At 43.2% G+C, this 23205-nt stretch overlaps 1 protein-coding gene across 1 annotated transcript in view; it reads left to right on the plus strand.

Annotated features, from left to right (window-relative positions):
• LOC138665761 (putative neutral ceramidase C) overlaps positions 1–23205 on the plus strand; it is a 67148-nt gene that overhangs the window by 22155 nt on the left and 21788 nt on the right. Inside the window, exons 7-14 of the mRNA XM_069753532.1 lie at positions 1691–1768; positions 2082–2202; positions 3934–4059; positions 5999–6085; positions 10887–10991; positions 11313–11394; positions 13340–13455; positions 13797–13891. Of these exons, the coding sequence (XP_069609633.1) occupies positions 1691–1768; positions 2082–2202; positions 3934–4059; positions 5999–6085; positions 10887–10991; positions 11313–11394; positions 13340–13455; positions 13797–13891 (810 nt within the window). The remainder of the gene's footprint in view (positions 1–1690; positions 1769–2081; positions 2203–3933; positions 4060–5998; positions 6086–10886; positions 10992–11312; positions 11395–13339; positions 13456–13796; positions 13892–23205) is intronic.

The raw sequence follows: 23205 nt of genomic DNA on the forward strand, positions 1-23205 counted from the left end.
ACTTATCTATGATTGTAAGGGGGTTCCCTGATCATGGTGCTCCTGCTTCCTGCTCAATATGTATAATTAACAAGTATTGTTTCATTTATGTATTTTTTCTTTATCTTCCACTATTTACTATCTGTATTACTTTAACGCCATGCTCAGACGAACTATGGCATTCGTTTTGCCGGCTGATGGGAACCATGGTGTTATTTGTTCTCCTGCATTTTTATAAAGAGGCTACACTTCTAAAGAATTGCTCCCCCATGGGTATGAGTGCTTGGCTACAAACACTGGGAAATCCCATCAGTTAGTACTTTGCATGGCTGAATGTTACTGTAACATCTTATTCCTAAGCTTCATGTGTGCCAATGCTATATACGTTACATATATTTACAGTGGGTGACATAACTATTGGAAACGTCACCAATTTTCTAAGTAAATAAATATATTTTCACAGGTGCTATTGACATGAAATTCTCACCAAATGTCAGTAACAACTTATCTGATCCAACCAGACAAAAAAATAAAACCATAGATGTCCATGAATTACCATATTTTTCGGACTATAAGACGCACTTGTTCCCCAAAAAAATTTGAGGGGAAATGGGTGGGGGTGTCTTATAGTCAGAATGTACTTACCAGGGGTGTGGTGGCAGCAGGAGTCGGGCGATTCTGCCGGTCCTGGGCTGGGAAGAGGGTCTTTTTGGTGGTCCAATGCTGCAGGGTGATGATCTGACTCCCATCCCAGACTGGTGCGGCAGGTTCGGCGGTGCTCAGTGGTACGGGGGCTCAGCCAACATCTTGTGAAATCCCGGAGCCCGTGGTGGCCTCCGGGAAAATGGTAGCCGGAGGTAGCGCATGTGGAGATTGAGATCTCAACATAGAGATCTCGTCCGAAGATCTCAGGAGACTAGATCTTGAGGGCCAAGATCTCAATCTGTACAATCTATATTGTGACAGCATCACTGGCAATGTATGTGAAGGGAGATATGTGTCACGAAGGTTGCTCTCTTTTGTGATGTGAAACCTAGAAGTTTCTCTCCAGCATGTTATGTGATGAGGGGTTAATCGGCCATGACAGGGTTGGGTTTTTTGTGAGTGGCTGTAAGATTGATGGGGTGGCCACTCACCATATCTGCTCCCCAAGGGTGTAGTTGGTGAAGTTAAATGTCCAGCTACATTTTTTTTTCTCTGCTGTGTGTTTGGCGACAGATAAGTCTTCAGTTGGTAGATCCAGTGGGAGCTGAAGATTTACTGGATCCTGAGCGGGCGAATCCCGCAGGCATATTGACTCTGCTATACGTTATGCTTTGTATAGACCTTATGCCAGAAAGGCCACGTTTATTTTGTTAGATCCTGCAGTGGTTTATGCTGTTTTTTTTTTTAAATAAACCAGCAGAAGATTAACCCAATAAGTGTTCCTGTGTCTACCTCTGAGAACAGCTGAGTGCGTCAACCTCCCACTATACATATATACATATATATGTAAAAACAATGTGCTTTTGGGGTTTGGTTTAGAATATCACAGTAGTGAAGCAGCATCAAGTGGAAGAGTCTCGTGTGGCCAAGAGAGTTGCGAACAGTCAGATGACAAAATCATTCCATGTTTACTACTGACTTTTCTGAGACATACCGAAAATTGTGTGAATGAGCTGATGTTTTACTATTCTAAATTATGCATTAACCATGTGTATGCTACATGCAGGTACCCATTTAACACAGACAAACAAATGGTGATAATGAAGATGGTGGACATGAATGGACGGGAGGTGGGACTTGTCAGGTAATCCCAGAACACATGTAAACTGTAAAGGTATTATATAGCTGAATAAGGGATTACACAGTGTATTTAGTAGCACCCATGATGGCTAAGATTGCACTGCAATTTGCTGTATTTGTATTAGCCCATTTGTTATCTATCTATCTATCTATCCATCTGTTTATCTATTCATCTATCCATTCATCCATCCACCCATCTGTTTATCTATCCATCTTTCTGCCTCTGACTCAGATACCTATCTCCACACTTATTCCCTCCGGGATAAAGCTACAGATAACAGTGAAACGTTCTCATCATGTTTCCGTTGTGTTTGCAGTTGGTTTGCGGTGCACGCAGTCAGTATGCCCGTTACCAATCACCTGGTCAGTAGTGACAATATGGGTCATGCCTCGTACTTGTTCGAACAGGTGAAGAATACAGGATCCCTGCCGGGCGAGGTACGGTAACTATTCTACTAAACTACAACTAATGTATTATTATTCTGTAATCAGATTATCTGTAATTATCTCTGCACAGAGCCAATAACATGTCAGGACTGATCATATAAAGAAGAAAAATAATACAAAGTACAAGATTGTACTTTTTTAATAGACGAAATAACACAAATTATGGGCTTAGAGGTTTGAAAAATGTACAGTTTATTAAACCCTACCAATACACTTCCCAAAACATTGATGCACATAATTTTTTTCTGTGAAATTGACCCTAATGAATGTATGACAGATGTACAAAACTCCATGAAAATGTTTGTAATTAGTAAAATGCACTGATGGTAAGTAATCAATAGGGGGCAGTAATGCTATTACACACTTTAAGTTGCTTTGTATTCTATAGATTGTGTGATGGTCACTGTGCTGCCTGACATTAGGCGTACACGCAGGCTTTCAGTCTAGGGCAGGGAAGATATAGAAGGCACAATGCATGATGGGATATGAGGGGAAGAGAATTCTAGCACCTAAAGTCCTGGCATTAGGCTGCATAGGAGGAACTGTTATTTGTTCATGATAAAGGGAATCTGTCACCAGATTTCACAATACAAACTTAATAAATTATTAAATAGATCTTTTAGAGCTGATGGCACTGGTGTAATAACTGTAGAAAAACAACATGTCACTATGTAATGCAATGGATATACTATAAGTACTGCAGCTTCACCGGGGCTCAGATTTCTTTTTAACTAATAAGTGCAGTTTGTATTGTGGAGTCTAGTGGCAGATTGGTATTTTAGTTGGTGTTAAGAGCTATATAAAAAGTGTGGCATTGCAGACTTTTGTGGAGGATGGTGGCATCATTTGTAAAAAAAAAGACATATGATATTACATTTTTTATAGATGGGAAAATGTTTTAGATTTTATTAAAATTGGAAAAAGCAGTAAAGCTAAATGGGTAGTTTGAAACACAAATTAATTTTCATCCTAAATGTCTTATCTATTTAATCCCAAAATCTAATCTATTTTTTAATGTACTTTAATTAGAAAGTCCCTACCATTCCCTCAGTACATTACCTAACTGCTTTATTTTATTTTTTTACTACTACCCTTTTGATAATACTTTGAAATGAAGAGTCATCAGGAGGTTGCCACTTGTGGAGGCAGCGCTAGTCTCTGTACGCAGGGTATTCTTTTTACAATGCACACTGACAGTGCACTCTCTTTCCAGCTCCTTACTTCTGATCAGAACCTGCAAGCGCACTGTCACTGTGCATATTGCACAATGACATGTGTCTCCTGAGCATCCATTGGAATTGACAACTGACCTATGCACAGTAGAGCAGAGATTAGCTCTTCCCCTGAACCGGACGTCACTGATGACACTTTGTTTCAGGGAGGGGGCAGAGGCTGTGTCAGTGACCGCAGCCTCTGCCCTCCGATGACGCTTCGTTTCAGAATTCCAGCATGCACTGAGATTCTCAATCAAAGCGTCATCAAAAAGGGGATAGTAAAAACAAAAAAATAAGCAGTTAGATATTGTAGTGAGGGAATGGTAGGGACTTTAATTAAAGTATATTAGAAAATACATTAGATTATGGCATTAAATAGACAGATATTTAGGACGAAAATAAATATACATTTCGAACCACCACTTTAATATTACGGAAAAAAAAAACTTAAGAGTTACGGTTTTGCATTGAGTCATAAAAAGCAATAATTGTAGGTATATTTTTGCAGGGATCATTTGTAGCAGCTTTTGCATCATCAAACCTTGGAGATGTTACACCAAATACCAAAGGTCCTCACTGCATAAACACCGGTCTGTCATGTCAAAACCCAACCAGCACCTGTCCAGATGGAGGGGTATGCCATATTTCCATTATTACTACCTTCTAAAAGCTGTTGAATAACATTGATCAGTGCCAGTCTCAGAATTCCCTGGAATGAACTGCAATATCGGACACAGCCTGTGACCAAGAGTGGCGCTGCTTCTGTGGTGTATACAGACTTTTGTTCTCATCTTTTACAACCTCATCAACAATAGGTTCTTTTCATATTCATGGAAAAAAATGATTAGGGTCATAATCAGTTTAAAAATAAGTAGAAACTGAATGCAGCTTAGATGTCCAGCTGAGCTCAGTCAGCTGGAAAATCAATAGGTATAAACATTAGAACAATTACATTGACTTTTACGTTAAAGTGGCTCTTCTGCAAGGCCAAGGTTTTGTCATCTTGTGGTTGTGGAAATTGGTATGAAATTTAATTTCTTCGAGAGATCTGAATCCGGGGATGATCGAAAAACTGATTATTTTAAAATCTGCAAATATTTCGTCCCCTGGAGAGACAACATAATGGAAAAGTTACATCTCCTGTTTATGTAAAAAACTAAATAAAAATCCTCTTGTAGCAAATAGCATTAAATTAAGGAGGTTGCATTGTATATCTCATCAACCAATCAATTTCATGACATTCATATTAGAAATGTATGAAGAGATAGAAAATTGAATAAGCACTTTAAAGGGGAAGTCTCATCAGAAAATGATTTATTATTTACATCAGATTCTTGTGTTACATGTATTTTTTTTTTTATTTTTAGCAATGTTTTTTTTTCCCTCATACCACGTTCTATTTTAAAAATAAATCCACTGCGGTTTTTAGACTTCAACTTTTTTTTTTTTTTTTTAAACAAAAAATGTATATTAATCAGACCTGGAATCTGTCTTTTGAATTGCAGTGTCTAATGAGCATGTGCAAAGGTCATTGTGGAGAAGGGTCAGCTAGGACATCACCTATTGTGATTGGTGGATCCTATGTTATCAGTTGTGTATGTCATTGTTATCATTGTAATCCTGCCTCTGACGATGAGAAAACTGCTGTAAACTCTTCCTGAAAGAATAAAATCTGACAGCCGGCTCTAATGCCAAGTTGCTTTCAGTCAGTCCCGGGGGTGTGGTTACAGGCGCTGCCTGCTATACTCTGAGTGGTGACTGAAACCGACACGCTGTCGGTGGAAAAAAAGTTTATTTCCTCCTAGCAGCGTGTGTATAAGTGTCGGCACCGGGCAGGTTCACAATGCTGTAAACCTGCAGATTAACCCCAAATCTGCATGCTAATAGCGTATTTCCAGGTGACAGGTCCCCTTTAAAACCTATAAAGCAATTTTTTTTCTGAAAGAGTTTAAGTAAGAGGATTTGGTTTGACACTTCCAGTCTTTACAAAAATATTCCTAAATTTAGATTTGCGAGTAAAAGGAGAATGATACAAACATATCTTACACTCCACATTTTATTTAAAAAAATGTTCAGGTTAAGAAAAAAACATTTTTATATAAAAGAATTCAGCATCCTTATCCTTTGGCCAGAGTGAAGAGCGGTTAGGAGGAACATCTCTCACTCTGGAGGACCTGTCCTGTCCTGCTATACACAGAGAAGCTATTGATGTATATGGGCATTGTGCAATGTCTATTTTTTTCCTGAGGGGGCACTGCAGGGAATTTGAAAACTTACTGCCAGTTTATTACACAGATAAAAACTGATCACTTTTGGCCCTAACTTTGTGATCCTTTTATTAAGAGGTCCTAACAAATTAGGATTGTCCAAAGCGGAGAGCCCCTTTAAGTGAAAATGTAAACTCGGATATATTCTAGGCAAGATTCTCTTCATACTGGGCTACAGATACACAGACTGCATTTAGAATGTCTTCTTATCTAAACTTATTTTTGCTATTAATATGATTGAAGAATTCTAAATTCCGATAAGTAATGAAACTTGTGTAATTGTTTTATCTTTCAATCCAACTTCAGGTCACTACGTGCATTGCAACTGGTCCTGGAGACAATGTGTTTGACAGCACGAAGATAATCGGAGAACAGATATTTGAGAGAGCCGTGGTAAATTCATTTCTATACTCTTTATTGAATGAATGACCTCTGAAAGGTAAAGGATAGGAATTGTAGAAGGGTATGTGTCCACGTTCAGTATTAATAATAATAATAATAATAATAATATTTATTTATATAGCACCATTGATTCCATGGTGCTGTACATGAGAAGGGGTTACATACAAATTACAGATATCACTTACAGTAAGCAAACTAACAATTACAGACTGATACAGAGGGGCGAGGACCCTGCCCTTGCGGGCTTAGATTCTACAGGATGGTGGGGATGGAGACAATAGGTTGAGGGTTGCAGGAGTTCCGGTGTTGGTGAGGCGGTAGCTTCAGTAGTGGTGAGGAGGCAGCGGGGTCTGTGCAGGCTCTAGGCTTTCCTGAAGAGGTGGGTTTTCAGGTTCCGTCTGAAGGATCCAAATGTGGTTGATAGTCGGACGTGTTAGGGCAAAGAATTCCAGAGGATGGGGGGTATTCTGGAGAAGTCTAGGAGGCGGTTGGGTGAGGAGTGGATAAGTGTGGAGGAGAGAAGGAGGTCTTAGGAGGACAGGAGATTACGTGAGGGAAGATATAGGGAGATTAGTTCAGAGATATATGGAGGAGACAGGTTATGGATGGCTTTGTAAGGTCAGTATTAGTAATTTGAACTGGATACGCTGAGGGAATGGGAGCCAGTGAAGAGATTTGCAGAGAGGGGAAGCGGAGGAGTAGCGAGGAGAGAGATGAATTAGTCGGGCAGCAGAGTTAAGGATGGACTGGAGAGGTGCAAGGTGTTAGCAGGGAGGCCACAGAAAAGGATGTTGCAGTAGTCAAGGCGGGAGATGAAGAGGGCATGCACAAGCATTTTAGAAGATTGACGGTTGAGGAAAGGACGGATTCTGGAGATATTTTTGAGCTGGAGGCGACAGGAGGTGGAAAGAGCTTGGATGTGCGGTTCGAAGGACAGGGCAGAGTCAAAGGTTACTCCGAGGCAGCGGACTTACGGTACGGGGGAAAGCATGATGTCGTTAATTGCGATAGATAGGTCAGGTATGGAAGATCTATGAGATGGAGGAAAGATGAGTTCAGATTTGTCCACATTGAGTTTGAGGAAGCGAGAGGAGAAATAGGAGAATATGGCTGATAGACACTCTGGGATTCTGGACAGCAGAGAGGTGACGTCCGGGCCAGAAAAGTAGATCTGAGTGTCATCAGCATAAAGGCGATACTGGGATCCATGGTACTTCATGAGTTGTCCCAGGACAAGTGTGTAGATTGAGAAGAGTAGGGGTCCTAGAACAGAGCCTTGGGGGACTCCAACAGAGAGTGGGTGGGATGAGGAGGTAGTTTGGGAGTGGGAGACGCTGAATGTGCGGTTGGAAAGGTATGAGGAGATCCAGAATAGGGCGAGGTCTTTGATGCCAAAGGAGGAGAGGATCTGTAGTAGGAGGCAGTGGTCAACTGTGTCAAAAGCAGAGGACAGGTCTAGAAGGAGGAGTACAGAGTATTGTCCGTTAGCTTTGGCTGTAAGTAGGTCATTAGTGATTTTGGTCAGGGGTATCTCAGTTGAGTGATGGGGGCGGGAACCAGATTGTAGATTGTCAAAGAGCAAGGTAGATGAGAGGTGGGAGGAAAGTTCAGCATGGATTTGCTGCTCCAGGAGTTTGGAAGCAAATGGAAGCAGCGATATTGGGCGATAGATGGACATAGCTGTTGGGTCGAGGGTTGGCTTTTTAAGGATAGGGATGATTGTGGCATGTTTGAAAGCAGAAGGGAATTTGCCAGAAGTTAGTGATAGGTTGAAGAGGTGGGTTAGGGATGGGATAAGTGTGGTGGTGAGGTTGGGGAGGAGGTGGGATGGGATGGGGTCAAGCGCACTGCTGGTGAGGTGCGATTTGGAGAGGAGACAATTAAGCCCCCCTTCAGTGATCTTGGAGAAGGAGGTTATGGGGTTTGGGCATTGGTCTGGTATACAAAGGGGTTATGGTGGTTGAACAATGAAGACTTGCCTTGTTTGGTCGATCTTATTTTTAAAGTGTGTGGCAAAGTCCTCAGCAAAGATGAGGGAGGTTGGAGTAGGCAGTGGGGGGCGGAGGAGAGAGTTAAAGGTTTTGAATAACTGTTTGGGGTTGTAGGATAGAGAAGATACAAGGGTTGTGAAGTAGGCCTGTTTAGCAGAGGTGAGAGCAGATTTAAAAGCGAGTGTTGCCTGTTTGAATGCAGTGAAGTCGTCTTGCGAATGTGTTTTCTTCCAATGCCGCTCTGCAACCCTGGACAGTTGCCGGAGCTTTTTAGTGGTGTTATTGTGCCAGGGTTGTCTATTGATATGTCGCACTCTGCCATGAACGAGAGGGGCAACCGTGTCAATAGCTCATGCGAGAGTGGCATTGTAGAAAGCAGTGGCAGTGTGTGTCGTGGAGTGAGGATATGGATGCTAGTGGTAGGATAGAGTCAGAGAGCGTGTGGGAGTCTAGCTGTGCAAGGTTTCTGTGGGGGTGCGCATGTTACTGGACATGGGTGATCTGAGAGGGGGACAGGGATGAGAAAGTGAACAGATGGTGGTCGGATAGAGGGAGAGGGGAGGTGGTTTAGTTAGATAGAGAGCAGAGATGGGTGAAGACCAGGTCTAGGGTATGTCCGTCTGTGTGGGTGGCTGCAGAGGACCACTGAGTAAGTCCAAAAGATGCAGTTAGGGACAGATGTTTGGAGGCTATTGACTGAGGGGTATCAGTGGGGATGTTGAAGTCACCCATGATGATGGTGGGAATGTCAGCAGAGAGAAAGTGAAGAAGACAGGTGGAGAATTGGTCAATAAAGGCAGTGGCTGGGCCTGGAGGTTGGTATATGACGGCCACTTGGAGGTTGAAAGGAGAGTAGATGCGGACAGAGTGGACTTCAAAAGAGGGGAGGATAAAGGAGGGTAGAGGTGGCATTGGGTTAAAGTTGCAGTTAGAAGAAAGGAGAAGACCCACTCCTCCACCATGTCTGTTGCCGGGATGAGGAGTGTTGGTGAAGTGGAGGCCACCATAACACAGCGAAGCAGGGGAGGCGGTGTCAGAGGGTGTTAGCCATGCTTCTGTGAGGCCAAGGAAGGCAAGCTTGTGAGAGAGAAAAAGGTCGTGAATCACATGAAGCTTATTGCAAATTGAGCGGGAATTCCAGAGTGCTCCAGAGAGAGGGAGCTGGGGGGTGGGTGTCAGGGGCATGGGTTTTATGTTGGAAAGATTGCGTTAATTCGTATTAGATAGTGAGTGATAGGAGGTGGTAGTCATGGGAGGTATGAGCTGTGGGGGTCCAGGGTTGGGAGATATGTCGCCAGCAGTGAGAAGAAGCAGAGAAAGGGAGAGCAGGTGGGAGAAGGAGAGTGGGCAACTTGTTTTATATTTTATTAGGACAGATTTGAGGTTGAGGAGCAGGTCAGTAGAGGAGGACAGGTGGGGAGGTAAGAGTGCAGTGGAGATGATTATTTGGTTAGAGGGTGCTGGGGTTTGTGGATAGCGAAGGAGAGAGAGGATTAGTGGAGCAAACACTGTAAGGGCATATGTAAACATGATGAGGGAGTAAGATGGGTTAATAGAAAAGCTAAGTCCAAGTAATAAGAAGTGCTTATTCAGCAAACATACCCAAATGAGACAGCGACATAGAGTGAGGTCCTGACTCCTGCCGTGACTAACTGCCATTGAAATAACTGCGTTGTCTGTATGCTTAGCTGCGTGATGCTTTGCTGCAGGGATGCGCGTGCCTGACCCCACACGCGTCATATTACATCTGGATTAGCTGCGGATTGGATGCTGTGTAAAGCCGCAGCGTTCAACCTGCAGCATCCAGATGTTACAGCAAAGTGGAGGAACACTTAGAGTGACTGCTGCTGACAATCAGTGGTTACTGATGGGCTGCAGTGGTCACCTGATGCCCCCTCATTGGAATAAGAAATGAGGAAGTGAGCAGGGAACACTGGCAGGAGTATGGAGGAGTGGAAAACATTTTTACTTTAGGAATCTGATGCAAAGCTGATAATAACCCTTGCCATGTAGTTTTTGCCGTCAGCTACCACTAGAGAGGAGGGAGTGCTTACTATATTCACATTTTATTAGCTCATTTTGAATGTATTAGTTGCCATTTTTTTCCCAAAAATCCTTCAAAATGGTGCTAGTAATCCATAAATTTGATGTAAATTGGCTTTTTTTTGGTCTTGAACTATTTTTGTGACTGTTGTCATTAAAAGTCACACATTTCAGAAAAGGGTGCAAAAATTTGGCCAAAATACTGTCGTCATCAAAAATACCCCGGGAAAGGGGTGTAGTGGAGTCATGCCAACGTAAGACTTTTTAAAAAGTTGCAATCGATAAATTATGTAAAAACATCTGCATTCACTAAATCTTGCTGACCAAGCGGGAAAAAACACAGGAGAGCTCATATAAAATAGGCTTAAAAAAAGGCACAAATAGAATAATTAATTGGTGCAAACAGAAAAGGTGGAAAACACAAAACTAGAAGAAAAACAGGCAATGATGTACAGTGGGGAACAAAGTATTTAGTCAGTGGGAGAACTTGCACAATTGGTGGCTGACTAAATTCTTTTTTTTCACCAACGTATCTGAGCCTATTACTATACTGTAGATCCATATGTAGTGGGCTCCCTCTAGTGGTGGAAGTAGGCAGCAAGAATTTTATTATGTAACTATGATTGGTATTTGGAATTTTATATGTGAAAATGCAGATTAGTAATTTTTCTCTTGGTGCTAGAAGGACATACTGTATTTTGTATCTTTGTACTCTGTGTATTTATGTCACTGACATTTTGTTTCTATGTCAATTAAAGGAATTATATAATTCATCAACCAAAGAAATGTTGGACACTGTGAACTCTGCTCACCAGTGGGTAGACATGAGTAACGTTACTGTGAAGATTAATGAAACTCACACTGTAAGTATACATATCACATAATAATCACTTTGGTGGCCCAATGAAGGTTTATTTCCTTACTTTTGTCTTTGGCGTTGTCACACTGATAGTAAAATACTGAAAGTAATAAAAGCCATTGCCACGACTGATCTGGTTCTAATACTTTTGCATACATCTAGAATTATGGCTTCTGCCAGAAGCAGTTTCTCTGCGATATGATAATAGAGTCCTTAGGCTGGATGGTGTGGAAGCCTTATGTTTTAGGCATATTAGATTTGTAGATGTCTCACTATGATATGTGTGAAGCTGGTTGAATATTTAACTCGACTTTTATTTATACAGGCAACAACTTGCAAGCCTGCCCTTGGATATAGCTTTGGTGCTGGAACCATCGACGGTCCTGGATTGATCAATTTCACCCAAGGTGAGTATTTTCTGTGGACTTTTCTCTTTTTCATCTCTATGAAATGCAATGACTCCAGTCTCATACTAATATTCTGTGTCACCTGTACATTTATGATATATGATGGATACAGTTATATTTGGATTTTCAATCTTTGTAAAGGTATGGCCTAAAGAGTCGTTCCTATCTTGTAAATAAATGTTATATTGCTAGGATATGCCATCACTTTATGATCAGTAAGGTATTAAGCTGTGCTAATGCCCCTTTATTCTCAGGATGTGCAAGTGTCCTGGAGGTCTCTCATACAATGATCATAGAGTGATGACATATCCTAATAATCAGAGGCGTGCAGAGGAATCATGTGGCCCAATAGTAAAAGTCCATATTTGGCTTCGTCCCGCTCACCCCTCAAAAAGGGTAAGGACACATAGGCGCAGTCACAAAAGAGAACATACCTTCCATCTTTGAAATTCAAGGGGAAGACATGTTTTGAAGCATAGTGACCCCGCTAAAGCCCTTAGTGTTCTCACCCACTACAATACTCCTTTTAGAGCTCATAGAGGGTTCCATGCCCACAAAGGTGCCCCCAGAGACAGTATGATATCTCACAGGAATTTTGGTTCTATAGTACCCCCACACATAGTATGAGGACCCCATAGCAAGAATGATGCCTCCACAGTTCCCTCCACACCCAGTGTAAGGATCCCACAACCCCCATACAGTATGATGGCCCCCCACAGTTCCCTTACACAGTATGATGGCCCCACAGCCCCTGATGCAGTATGATAGACCTTACAGCCTCCCCATAGAGTATTATGGACCCCACAGCTTCTCCACGCAAATTCATCCTCTCCCCCACAAAGCATGATAGACTCCACAGCTCCCCCATACAGTATGATGGACCAAACAGCCTCCTCACAGTATAATGGACATCACAGCTCTATCAAACAGTATAATGTAACTTACATCCCCGACACCATATACAGGGTGGGCCATTTATAAAGTTGGATCCAAAATGGCAGACTACAAAATGGCCACCGTGGTCACCACCCATCTTGAAAAGTTTTCCCCCTCCCATATACTAATGTGCCACAAATAGAAAGTTGATATCACCAACCATTCCCATTTTATTTAGGTGTATCCATATATATGGCCCTCCATGTATTATGGCCCCACAGCTCTCATACAGTATGAGGTCGCCCACAGCTCCCTATACAGTATGAAGGACCCCACAGTTTCCCCACACAATATGATGGCCCTCATAGCTCACCATGCAGTATGATGAACCCGTTAGCCTCCCCTTACAGTATTATGGACCCGACAGCTCCTCCACACAGAATCAAGGATCCTACAGCCCCTCCCTCAACATAGTATGATGAAATCCACAGCACCCTCACCATATATAGTTGTCCCACATTCCTCATATGGTATTATTGCCCCCACAGTTTGATGGACCCCACAACGTCCTACATCATATATGATGGCCCCTACACAGTATGATGACTTCAATAGCTCCCTACACAGTTAGCTGGCCCCTATAGCTAACCACACAGTATGATGGATCCCACAGTCCCCCACACAGTCTAATGGACCCCACAGCTGATAACACCATGTATAAGGCACCCACAGCCACACACAACATGATTTTTTTTGCAACACAACCCCCCCACGTCATGATGCCCCACAGTATTTGCTTTGAAATTGATATAAATAATAAACATAAATACTCATCTAATCCTTTTCCTCTGATCCTCTGGGATATGCTATGTGGAGACCGGGGCTCTGCACAGTGGGGGCAATCTAGTGAAATAGCAGAGCTCAAACACACAGGATGAATGATAAAACTGGATACTATGCCACTTGGAACTGTGCTTCCCCAATTCACAGGTCCCATTGCAGTCACGTGGTCTGCCGTTCAAAGAAGTGGCGGCATGTTTCACAAGTTTTATTTTCTTTTTTTATATAGGAATGACTGAAGGAAATCCATTTTGGGATGGTGTACGAGATTTTCTTTTCGGAGTCCCATCAAATGAAACTATAGAATGCCATGAGCCCAAACCCATCCTGCTCAATACCGGAGAGGTAGATATGATAAATCTTTGGTTGACACAAACTTAGCACCATAATATTGTAATGATAAAGGGTAGGGTTATGTGTGTACTATGCATGAATGGCATGTGGCATAGGGGGTTGCTTTTTTATAGAATTGCTTTGTGGCTTAGGAAATTGATATAATCCCTTAGCCAACAATTGTTACAAGTGGTGCCTCTCATAACAACATGAGAGGCCAATCAACCAGATGAGAATAATGATTGACTGCCATTTACCTTTTTATCTGAATTATAGTTCCATAAGGACATTCAGCCTTTATAAAGGACTTGTTCTTCTTCATTACACTCCTACCATATCTCTGATTCTTCCAGGTCCGCAGAGGTATCCCATGGCATCCAACAATTATTGATGTTCAAATGATCACCATTGGATCCTTGGCCATTCTTGCTGTTCCAGGAGAGTTTACGTGAGTAACTGTAGGCTTTGCTGTTCCAATACATGGGGAAACTTTAATATTATTGGAACTGCACGGTATATGTGTAAAGTGACCAAGAGTGGTAGTCATTAGGGTTGAGCGAAACGGGTCGAACATTTTCAAAAGTCGCCGACTTTTGGCTAAGTCGGGGTTTCATGAAACCCGATCCGACCCCTGTGCGGGGTCGGCCATGCGGTACGCGACTTTCGCGCCAAAGTCGCGTTTCAATGACGCGAAAAGCGCCATTTCTCAGCCAATGAAGGTAAACGCAGAGTGTGGGCAGCGTGATGACATAGGTCCTGGTCCCCACCATCTTAGAGAAGGGCATTGCAGTGATTGGCTTGCTGTCTGCGACGTCACAGGGGCTATAAAGAGGCGTTCCCGCCGACCGCCATCTTACTGCTGCTGATCTGAGCTTAGGGAGAGGTTGCTGCCGCTTCGTCAGAAGCAGGGATAGCGTTAGGCAGGGTCCATTAACCACAAAACCGCTTGTGCTGCAGCGATTTGCACTGTCCAACACCACCCTCGGTGTGCAGGGACAGTGGAAGTTTTTTTTTTTTTTTTTTTCCCCTCAGCGCTGTAGCTCATTGGGCTGCCCTAGAAGGCTCCCTGATAGCTGCATTGCTGTGTGTACGCCGCTGTGCAAACCAACTGCTTTTTTCAAAGCACAAATCCTCTTGTTCCTTCCTTTCTGCACAGCTATCTTTTTTGTTTGTCCACACTTTTTATTTCATTTGTGCATCAGTCCACTCCTTATTGCTGCCTGCCATACCTGGCTGAGATTACTGCAGGCAGGGAGATAGTAGCTGCCTGCCATACCTGGCTGAGATTACTGCAGGCAGGGAGATAGTAATTGTAGGACATTCCCTGTTTTTTTTTTTTTTTTTGGTGGGAGATTAAGATTGGCAATTTGGCATTTCTGCTAGAGTGCCATCCCTGTGTGTGCCATCTCTCTCACATAGTGGGCCATAGAAAGCCTTTTCATTTTTCTGTATTTTTTTTTGTGGGGTGTATAAATTCTCCCTGATAAAAATACAGTGGGAGATTAATATTGGCCTTTGGGCTTGTGTGCCAGTCCTGAGTGTGCCATCTCTCTCACAAATAGTGGACCATAGAAAGCCTATTTTATTTTTTTTTGGGTTTTATAAATTCTCCCTGAAAAAAAGGGAGATTAATATTGGCCTCTGGGCTTGTGTGCCAGTCCTGAGCGTGCCATCTGTGCCAGCCCTGAGCGTGCCATCTCTCTCACAAATAGTGGGCCATAGAAAGCCTATTTAATTTTTTTTTTGGTTTTATAAATTCTCCCTGAAAAAAAGGGAGATTAATATTGGCCTCTGGGCTTGTGTGCCAGTTGTGAGCGTGCCATCTGTGCCAGTCCTGAGCGTGCCATCTCTCTCACAAATAGTGGGCCATAGAAAGCCTATTTAATTTTTTTTTTGGTTTTATAAATTTTCCCTGAAAAAAGGGAGATTAATATTGGCCTCTGGGCTTGTGTGCCAGTTGTGAGCGTGCCATCTGTGCCAGTCCTGAGCGTGCCATCTCTCTCACAAATAGTGGGCCATAGAAAGCCTATTTAATTTTTCTTTTGGTTTTATAAATTTTCCCTGAAAAAAGGGAGATTAATATTGGCCTCTGGGCTTGTGTGCCAGTTGTGAGCGTGCCATCTGTGCCAGTCCTGAGCGTGCCATCTCTCTCACAAATAGTGGGCCATAGAAAGCCTATTTAAATATTTTTTTGGTTTTATAAATTCTCCCAGAAAAAAAGGGAGATTAATATTGGCCTCTGGGCTTCTGTGCCAGTCCTGAGCGTGCCATCTGTGCCAGTCCTGAGCGTCCCATCTCTCTCACAAATAGTGGGCCATAGAAAGCCTATTTTTTTTTTTTGGGGGGTTTTAGAAATTCTCCCTGGAAAAAAAAAGGGAGATTAATATTGCCCTTTGGGCTTGTGTGCCAGTACTAAGCGTTCCATCTCTCTCTCTCTCTCAGTCAGTGGGCCATAGAACGCCTATTTTTGGTTTTATTTGTTTTCTAAATTCTCCCTGAAAAAATCATTTTATTTTATTTGGTTTCTAAATTCTTCCTGATAAAATCATATTTTTTTTATTATTTTTTTTTCTAAAGTCTCCCTGAAAAAAAAAAAAAAAAAAAAAAAAAACAGTGGGAGATTAATATTGGCCTTTCTGCTTGTGTGCCAGTCTTGACTCCTGGGTGCGTCATCTCTCAGTCAGTGGGCCATAGAACGCCTATTTTTGGTTTTATTTGTTTTATAAATTCTCCCTGAAAAAATCATTTTATTTTATTTGGTTTCTAAATTCTTCCTGATAAAATCATATTTTTTTTATTATTTTTTTTTCTAAAGTCTCCCTGAAAAAAAAAAAAAAAAAAAAAAAAACAGTGGGAGATTAATATTGGCCTTTCTGCTTGTGTGCCAGTCTTGACTCCTGGGTGCGTCATCTCTCAGTCAGTGGGCCATAGAACGCCTATTTTTGGTTTTATTTGTTTTATAAATTCTCCCTGAAAAAATCATTTTATTTTATTTGGTTTCTAAATTCTTCCTGATAAAATCATATTTTTTTTATTATTTTTTTTTCTAAAGTCTCCCTGAAAAAAAAAAAAAAAAAAAAAAAAACAGTGGGAGATTAATATTGGCCTTTCTGCTTGTGTGCCAGTCTTGACTCCTGGGTGCGTCATCTCTCAGTCAGTGGGCCATAGAACGCCTATTTTTGGTTTTATTTGTTTTATAAATTCTCCCTGAAAAAATCATTTTATTTTATTTGGTTTCTAAATTCTTCCTGATAAAATCATATTTTTTTTATTATTTTTTTTTCTAAAGTCTCCCTGAAAAAAAAAAAAAAAAAAAAAAAAAAAACAAACAGTGGGAGATTAATATTAGCCTTTCTGCTTGTGTGCCAGTCTTGACTCCTGGGTGTGCCATCTCTCTCTCTCTCTCTCTCTCTCTCTCTCTCTCCAATTGTGGTCCATAGAAAGCCTATATTTTTTTTCCTTGATTTGGGTTCCAAAATCTACCAGAGAAAATAACTACATCAATCATTGGTAGAAAAATATTGGCCTCTGGGCTTGTGTGCCACTCCTGACTCCTGTGTGCGTCATCTCTCAGTCAGTGGGCCATAGAACGCCTATTTTTGTTTTTATTTGTTTTATAAATTCTCCCTGAAAAAATCATTTTATTTTATTTGGTTTCTAAATTCTTCCTGATAAAATCATATTTTTTTTATTATTTTTTTTTCTAAAGTCTCCCTGAAAAAAAAAAAAAAAAAAACAACCAAAAAAAACAGTGGGAGATTAATATTGGCCTTTCTGCTTGTGTGCCAGTCTTGACTCCTGGGTGTGCCATCTCTCTCTCTCTCTCTCTCTCTCTCTCTCTCTCTCTCTCTCTCTCCAATTGTGGTCCATAGAAAGCCTATATTTTTTTTCCTTGATTTGGGTTCCAAAATCTACCAGAGAAAATAACTCCATCAATCATTGGTAGAAAAATATTGGCCTCTGGGCTTGTGTGCCACTCCTGATTCCTGTGTGCGTCATCTCTCAGTCAGTGGGCCATAGAACGCCTATTTTTGTTTTTATTTGTTTTATAAATTCTCCCTGAAAAAATCATTTTATTTTATTTGGTTTCTAAATTCTTCCTGATAAAATCATATTTTTTTTATTATTTTTTTTTCTAAAGTCTCCCTGAAAAAAAAAAAAAAAAAAAAAAAAACAGTGGGAGATTAATATTGGCCTTTCTGCTTGTGTGCCAGTCTTGACTCCTGGGTGTGCCATCTCTCTCTCTCTCTCTCTCTCTCTCTCTCTCTCCAATTGTGGTCCATAGAAAGCCTATATTTTTTTTCCTTGATTTGGGTTCCAAAATCTACCAGAGAAAATAACTCCATCAATCATTGGTAGAAAAATATTGGCCTCTGGGCTTGTGTGCCACTCCTGATTCCTGTGTGCGTCATCTCTCAGTCAGTGGGCCATAGAACGCCTATTTTTGTTTTTATTTGTTTTATAAATTCTCCCTGAAAAAATCATTTTATTTTATTTGGTTTCTAAATTCTTCCTGATAAAATCATATTTTTTTTATTATTTTTTTTTCTAAAGTCTCCCTGAAAAAAAAAAAAAAAAAACAACCAAAAAAAACAGTGGGAGATTAATATTGGCCTTTCTGCTTGTGTGCCAGTCTTGACTCCTGGGTGTGCCATCTCTCTCTCTCTCTCTCTCTCTCTCTCCAATTGTGGTCCATAGAAAGCCTATTTTTTTTTTCCTTGATTTGGGTTCCAAAATCTACCAGAGAAAATAACTCCATCAATCATTGGTAGAAAAATATTGGCCTCTGGGCTTGTGTGCCACTCCTGATTCCTGTGTGCGTCATCTCTCACTCAGTGGCCCATAGAAAGCATATAGTTTGTTACATTTGTTTTCTAAATTCTCCCTGCAAAAATCTATTTTTTTTTTGGGGGGGGGTTTCTAAAGTGTTCCTGAAAAAAATAAAAATAAAAAAAAAATAATAGTGTGACATTAATATTAACATTTGTGCTTCAGTGACAGTCCTGCGTGTGGGGCATCTCTCTAATTTGCAGCCACCAAAAAAAGAGTGTGTAACATTGGGCCTGATTTTCGCTGTGGTCTCACCAACCTGTAAAGGGGTAGCTAAATCATACTGAAGTTATAGCTCACCGTGTAAGTTGTGTGACTGCAACAAATAACGTTAGTTTGGTTACGTTTTTAAAACAATGAGGAAGTCTAGTGGAAGAGGTCGTGGCCGGGGGCGTTCATTGTCAGCTGGTAATGAGGGTAGTGGTAGTGGTGGAGCATCAGGTGGTCGTGGGGAAAAAAATATTGCACCTAAGTCTGGAGCTGTGGAGCCAGGTTCGTCGTCCGGCTACACAAGGCCTCGAACGCTCCCTTTTCTGGGATTAGGAAAACCGCTTTTAAAGCCGGAGCAGCAAGAGCAAGTTTTGGCTTATCTTGCTGACTCAGCCTCTAGCTCTTTTGCCTCCTCTCGTGAAACTGGTAAAAGTAAAAGCAGCGCGTCGTTAGTGGATGTTCACGGTCAGGGACAAGTCACTTCCTTGTCCTCTTCAGCAAAAACAACAACAGAGAAGAATGCAGCAGGCGACACAACGGGTTACTCCATGGAGCTCTTTACACATACCGTCCCTGGCTTAGAAAGTGAAGCAGTTAACAGTCCATGCCCATTACAAATTGAATCTGACATGGAGTGCACTGACGCACAGCCACAGCCAGACTACTATGCTGGTCCTTTGACTCAGACCACAACATTGCCCTCGCAGGGTGCTGATCAAGAATCAGACCCTGATGAGACTATGTTGCCCCATCACGAACGCTATACCACCGAACGACACGGTGACACAGACGAAGTTGCGCAGGAGGTACAAGAAGAGTTATTAGATGACCCAGTTCTTGACCCCGATTGGCAGCCATTGGGGGAACAGGGTGCAGGCGGCAGCAGTTCTGAAGCAGAGGAGGAGGAGGGGCCGCAGCAGGCATCAACATCGCCACAGGTTCCATCTGCCGGGCCCGTATCTTGCCCAAAACGCGTGGCAAAGCCAAAACCTGGTGGAGGACAGTGTGGCCATCCGGTTAAAGCTCAGTCTGCAATGCCTGAAAAGGTATCCGATGCTAGAAAGAGTGCAGTCTGGCATTTTTTTAAACAACATCCAATTGATCAGCGCAAAGTCATCTGTCAAAAATGTTCTACTTCCTTAAGCAGAGGTCAGAATCTGAAAAGTCTCAATACTAGTTGCATGCATAGACATTTAACCACCATGCATTTGAAAGCTTGGACTAACTACCAAACGTCCCTTAAGGTTGTTGCACCCTCGGCCAATGAAGCTAGTCATCAACGCAACATCCCTTCCGGCAGTGTAGGACCACCATTTAGCGCACCACCTGCTGTATCTGTGCAGGTATCTTTGCCAGGCCAAAGCAGTCAGGGTCAGGGAATCACCAGTTTCGTAGTAGGAAACACTGCATCTAGGGCACCGGCGGCAACAATACCATCTCCCACCGTCTCTCAGTCTGCCATGTCCACCGGCACCCCCGCTAGTTCCACGATCTCCATCTCTCCAGTCCAGCTCACCCTACATGAGACTATGGTTAGAAAAAGGAAATACTTAGCCTCGCATCCGCGTACACAGGGTTTGAACGCCCACATAGCTAGACTAATCTCGTTAGAGATGATGCCCTACCGGTTAGTTGAAAGCGAAGCTTTCAAAGACCTGATGGACTACGCTGTACCACGCTACGAGCTACCCAGTCGACACTTTTTTTCCAGAAAAGCCATCCCAGCCCTCCACCAGCATGTTAAAGAGCGCATCGTCCATGCACTCAGGCAATCTGTGAGCACAAAGGTGCACCTGACAACAGATGCATGGACCAGTAGGCATGGCCAGGGACGTTACGTGTCCATCACGGCACACTGGGTAAATGTGGTGGATTCAGGGTCCACAGGGGACAGCAAGTTTGGGACAGTTCTGCCTAGCCCACGGTCTAGTAAACAGTTGTCTGTAGCCGTTCGCACCCCCTCCTCCTCCTCCTCCTCGTCCTCCTGCAGAAGCAAGAGCTCGTCCACAGACCGCAGTCGCACAAACACTCCATCCGCACCTGCCACTGTTGCACACCAGGTCTCCCATTATGGGGCAGCTACTGGCATACGTCAGCAGGCTGTATTGGCTATGAAGTGTTTGGGCGACAATAGACACACCGCGGAAGTTCTGTCCGAGTTCTTGCAGCAAGAAACGCAGTCGTGGCTGGGCACTGTAGATCTTGAGGCAGGCAAGGTAGTGAGTGATAACGGAAGGAATTTCATGGCTGCCATCTCCCTTTCCCAACTGAAACACATTCCTTGCCTGGCTCACACCTTAAACCTGGTGGTGCAGTGCTTCCTGAAAAGTTATCCGGGGTTATCCGACCTGCTCCTCAAAGTGCGTGGACTTTGCGCACATATCCGCCGTTCGCCTGTACACTCCAGCCGTATGCAGACCTATCAGCGTTCTTTGAACCTTCCCCAGCATCGCCTAATCATAGACGTTGCAACAAGGTGGAACTCAACACTGCACATGCTTCAGAGACTGTGCGAACAGAGGCGGGCTGTTATGTTTTTGTGGGAGGATACACATACACGGGCAGGCAGTAGGATGGCAGACATGGAGTTGTCAGGTGTGCAGTGGTCGAAGATTCAAGACATGTGTCAAGTCCTTCAGTGTTTTGAGGAATGCACACGGCTGGTTAGTGCAGACAACGCCATAATAAGCATGAGCATCCCCCTAATGCGTCTGCTGATGCAAAGTTTGACGCACATAAAGGATCAGGCGTCTGCACCAGAGGAAGAGGAAAGCCTTGATGACAGTCAGCGATTGTCTGGTCAGGGCAGTGTACATGACGAGGTACCGGGCGAAGAGGAGGTGGAGGATGAGGAGGATGATGGGGATGAGTATATTTTTAATGAGGAAGCTTTCCCGGGGGCACGGGAAATTGGTGGCGTGGCAAGGCCGGGTTCTGGTTTTTTGAGGGACACAAGTGACGTAGATTTGCCTGCAACTGCCCCTCAACCAAGCACAACCGCAGATTTGACAACGGGAACTTTGGCCCACATGGCGGATTATGCCTTGCGTATCCTCAAAAGGGACACACGCATTACAAAAATGATGAACGATGACGATTACTGGTTGGCCTGCCTCCTTGATCCTCGCTATAAAGGCAAATTGCAAAATATTATGCCACATGAGAACTTGGAACTAATATTAGCAACAAAACAATCAACTCTTGTTGACCGTTTGCTTCTGGCATTCCCTGCACACAGCGCCCGTGATCGTTCTCACACGAGCTCCAGGGGCCAGCAGACCAGAGGTGTTAGAGGGGCAGAAATCAGAAGTGGCGTTGGCCAGAGGGGTTTTCTGACCAGGTTGTGGAGTGATTTTTCTATGACCGCAGACAGGACAGGTACTGCAGCATCAATTCAAAGTGACAGGAGACAACATTTGTCCAGTATGGTTACAAACTATTTTTCATCCCTTATCGACGTTCTCCCTCAACCGTCATTCCCATTTGATTACTGGGCATCCAAATTAGACACCTGGCCAGAATTGGCAGAATATGCATTGCAGGAGCTTGCTTGCCCGGCAGCTAGTGTCCTATCAGAAAGAGTATTCAGTGCTGCAGGTTCAATACTAACAGAAAAAAGGACTCGTCTGGCTACCCAAAATGTAGATGATCTAACCTTCATTAAAATGAACCACAACTGGATTTCAAAATCTTTTGCCCCACCCTGCCCGGCTGACACCTAGCTTTCCTATGAAAAGGTCTTGCCTGTGGACTATTCTGAATGACTTTTCCAATCTCGTAATTTTCTTCACCTGATTGTCCAGCATACGACATGTTTCCACCTCACGAAATGGCCAAACTCCCCACACGGGGCCGTGCTATCGCCACTTTGCGCTTGGACCCTTGAGAGTGCTGTTTGTCTGAAGAGGTGGGTGTGGCCGCTTTTGGTCGACGGCACTGCCACTGGGTCCCTCATAGTACAATAAAGTGTCTCTGGCGGTGGTGGTGCGCACCCAACGTCAGACACACCGTTGTAATATGAGGGGCCCTGTGCCTGTACCGCCGGCCACAAGACAGTTCCCCCCCCAGCTCAAACAGTGCTCTACCACTAGCAAAATTATCTCTCACAGCTTCACCAATGTGTAGTCTAGGCGCTGACATCCTTCAATGCCTGGCACTGACAATACCATTGTTTTGACATTTTTGTTATGTTAGGCCTTCGAAGCCTGTCTGCGGTCCCTTCTTTCTACAACTACTACACTGACCAGGCCACTGCTGGCCGTGTTACCCTGGAACCAATTTAAAAGTGCCTACAGTCAGCCCAATTTTGTTATGTTAGGCCTTCGAAGACTGTCTGCCGTCACTCCTTCCACTAGACTTCCACTGACCATACACTGCTGCCCATGTACCCCTGGAACCAATTTAAAGTGCCTACAGCCAGCCCAATTTTGTTATGTTAGGCCTTGGAAGCCTGTCTGCGGTCACTCCTTCCACTAGACTTCCACTGACCAGACCACTGCTGCCCGTGTACCCCTGGAACCAATTTAAAAGTGCCTACAGCCAGCCCAAGTTTGTTATGTTAGGCCTTGGAAGCCTGTCTGCGGTCACTCCTTCCACTAGACTTCCACTGACCATACACTGCTGCCCATGTACCCCTGGAACAAATTTAAAAGTGCCTACAGCCAGCCCAAGTTTGTTATGTTAGGCCTTCGAAGCCTGTCTGCGTCCCGTTCTTTCAACTAC

Source organism: Ranitomeya imitator, chromosome 2, assembly GCF_032444005.1.
Source record: "Ranitomeya imitator isolate aRanImi1 chromosome 2, aRanImi1.pri, whole genome shotgun sequence".
NCBI lineage: Eukaryota > Metazoa > Chordata > Amphibia > Anura > Dendrobatidae > Ranitomeya > Ranitomeya imitator.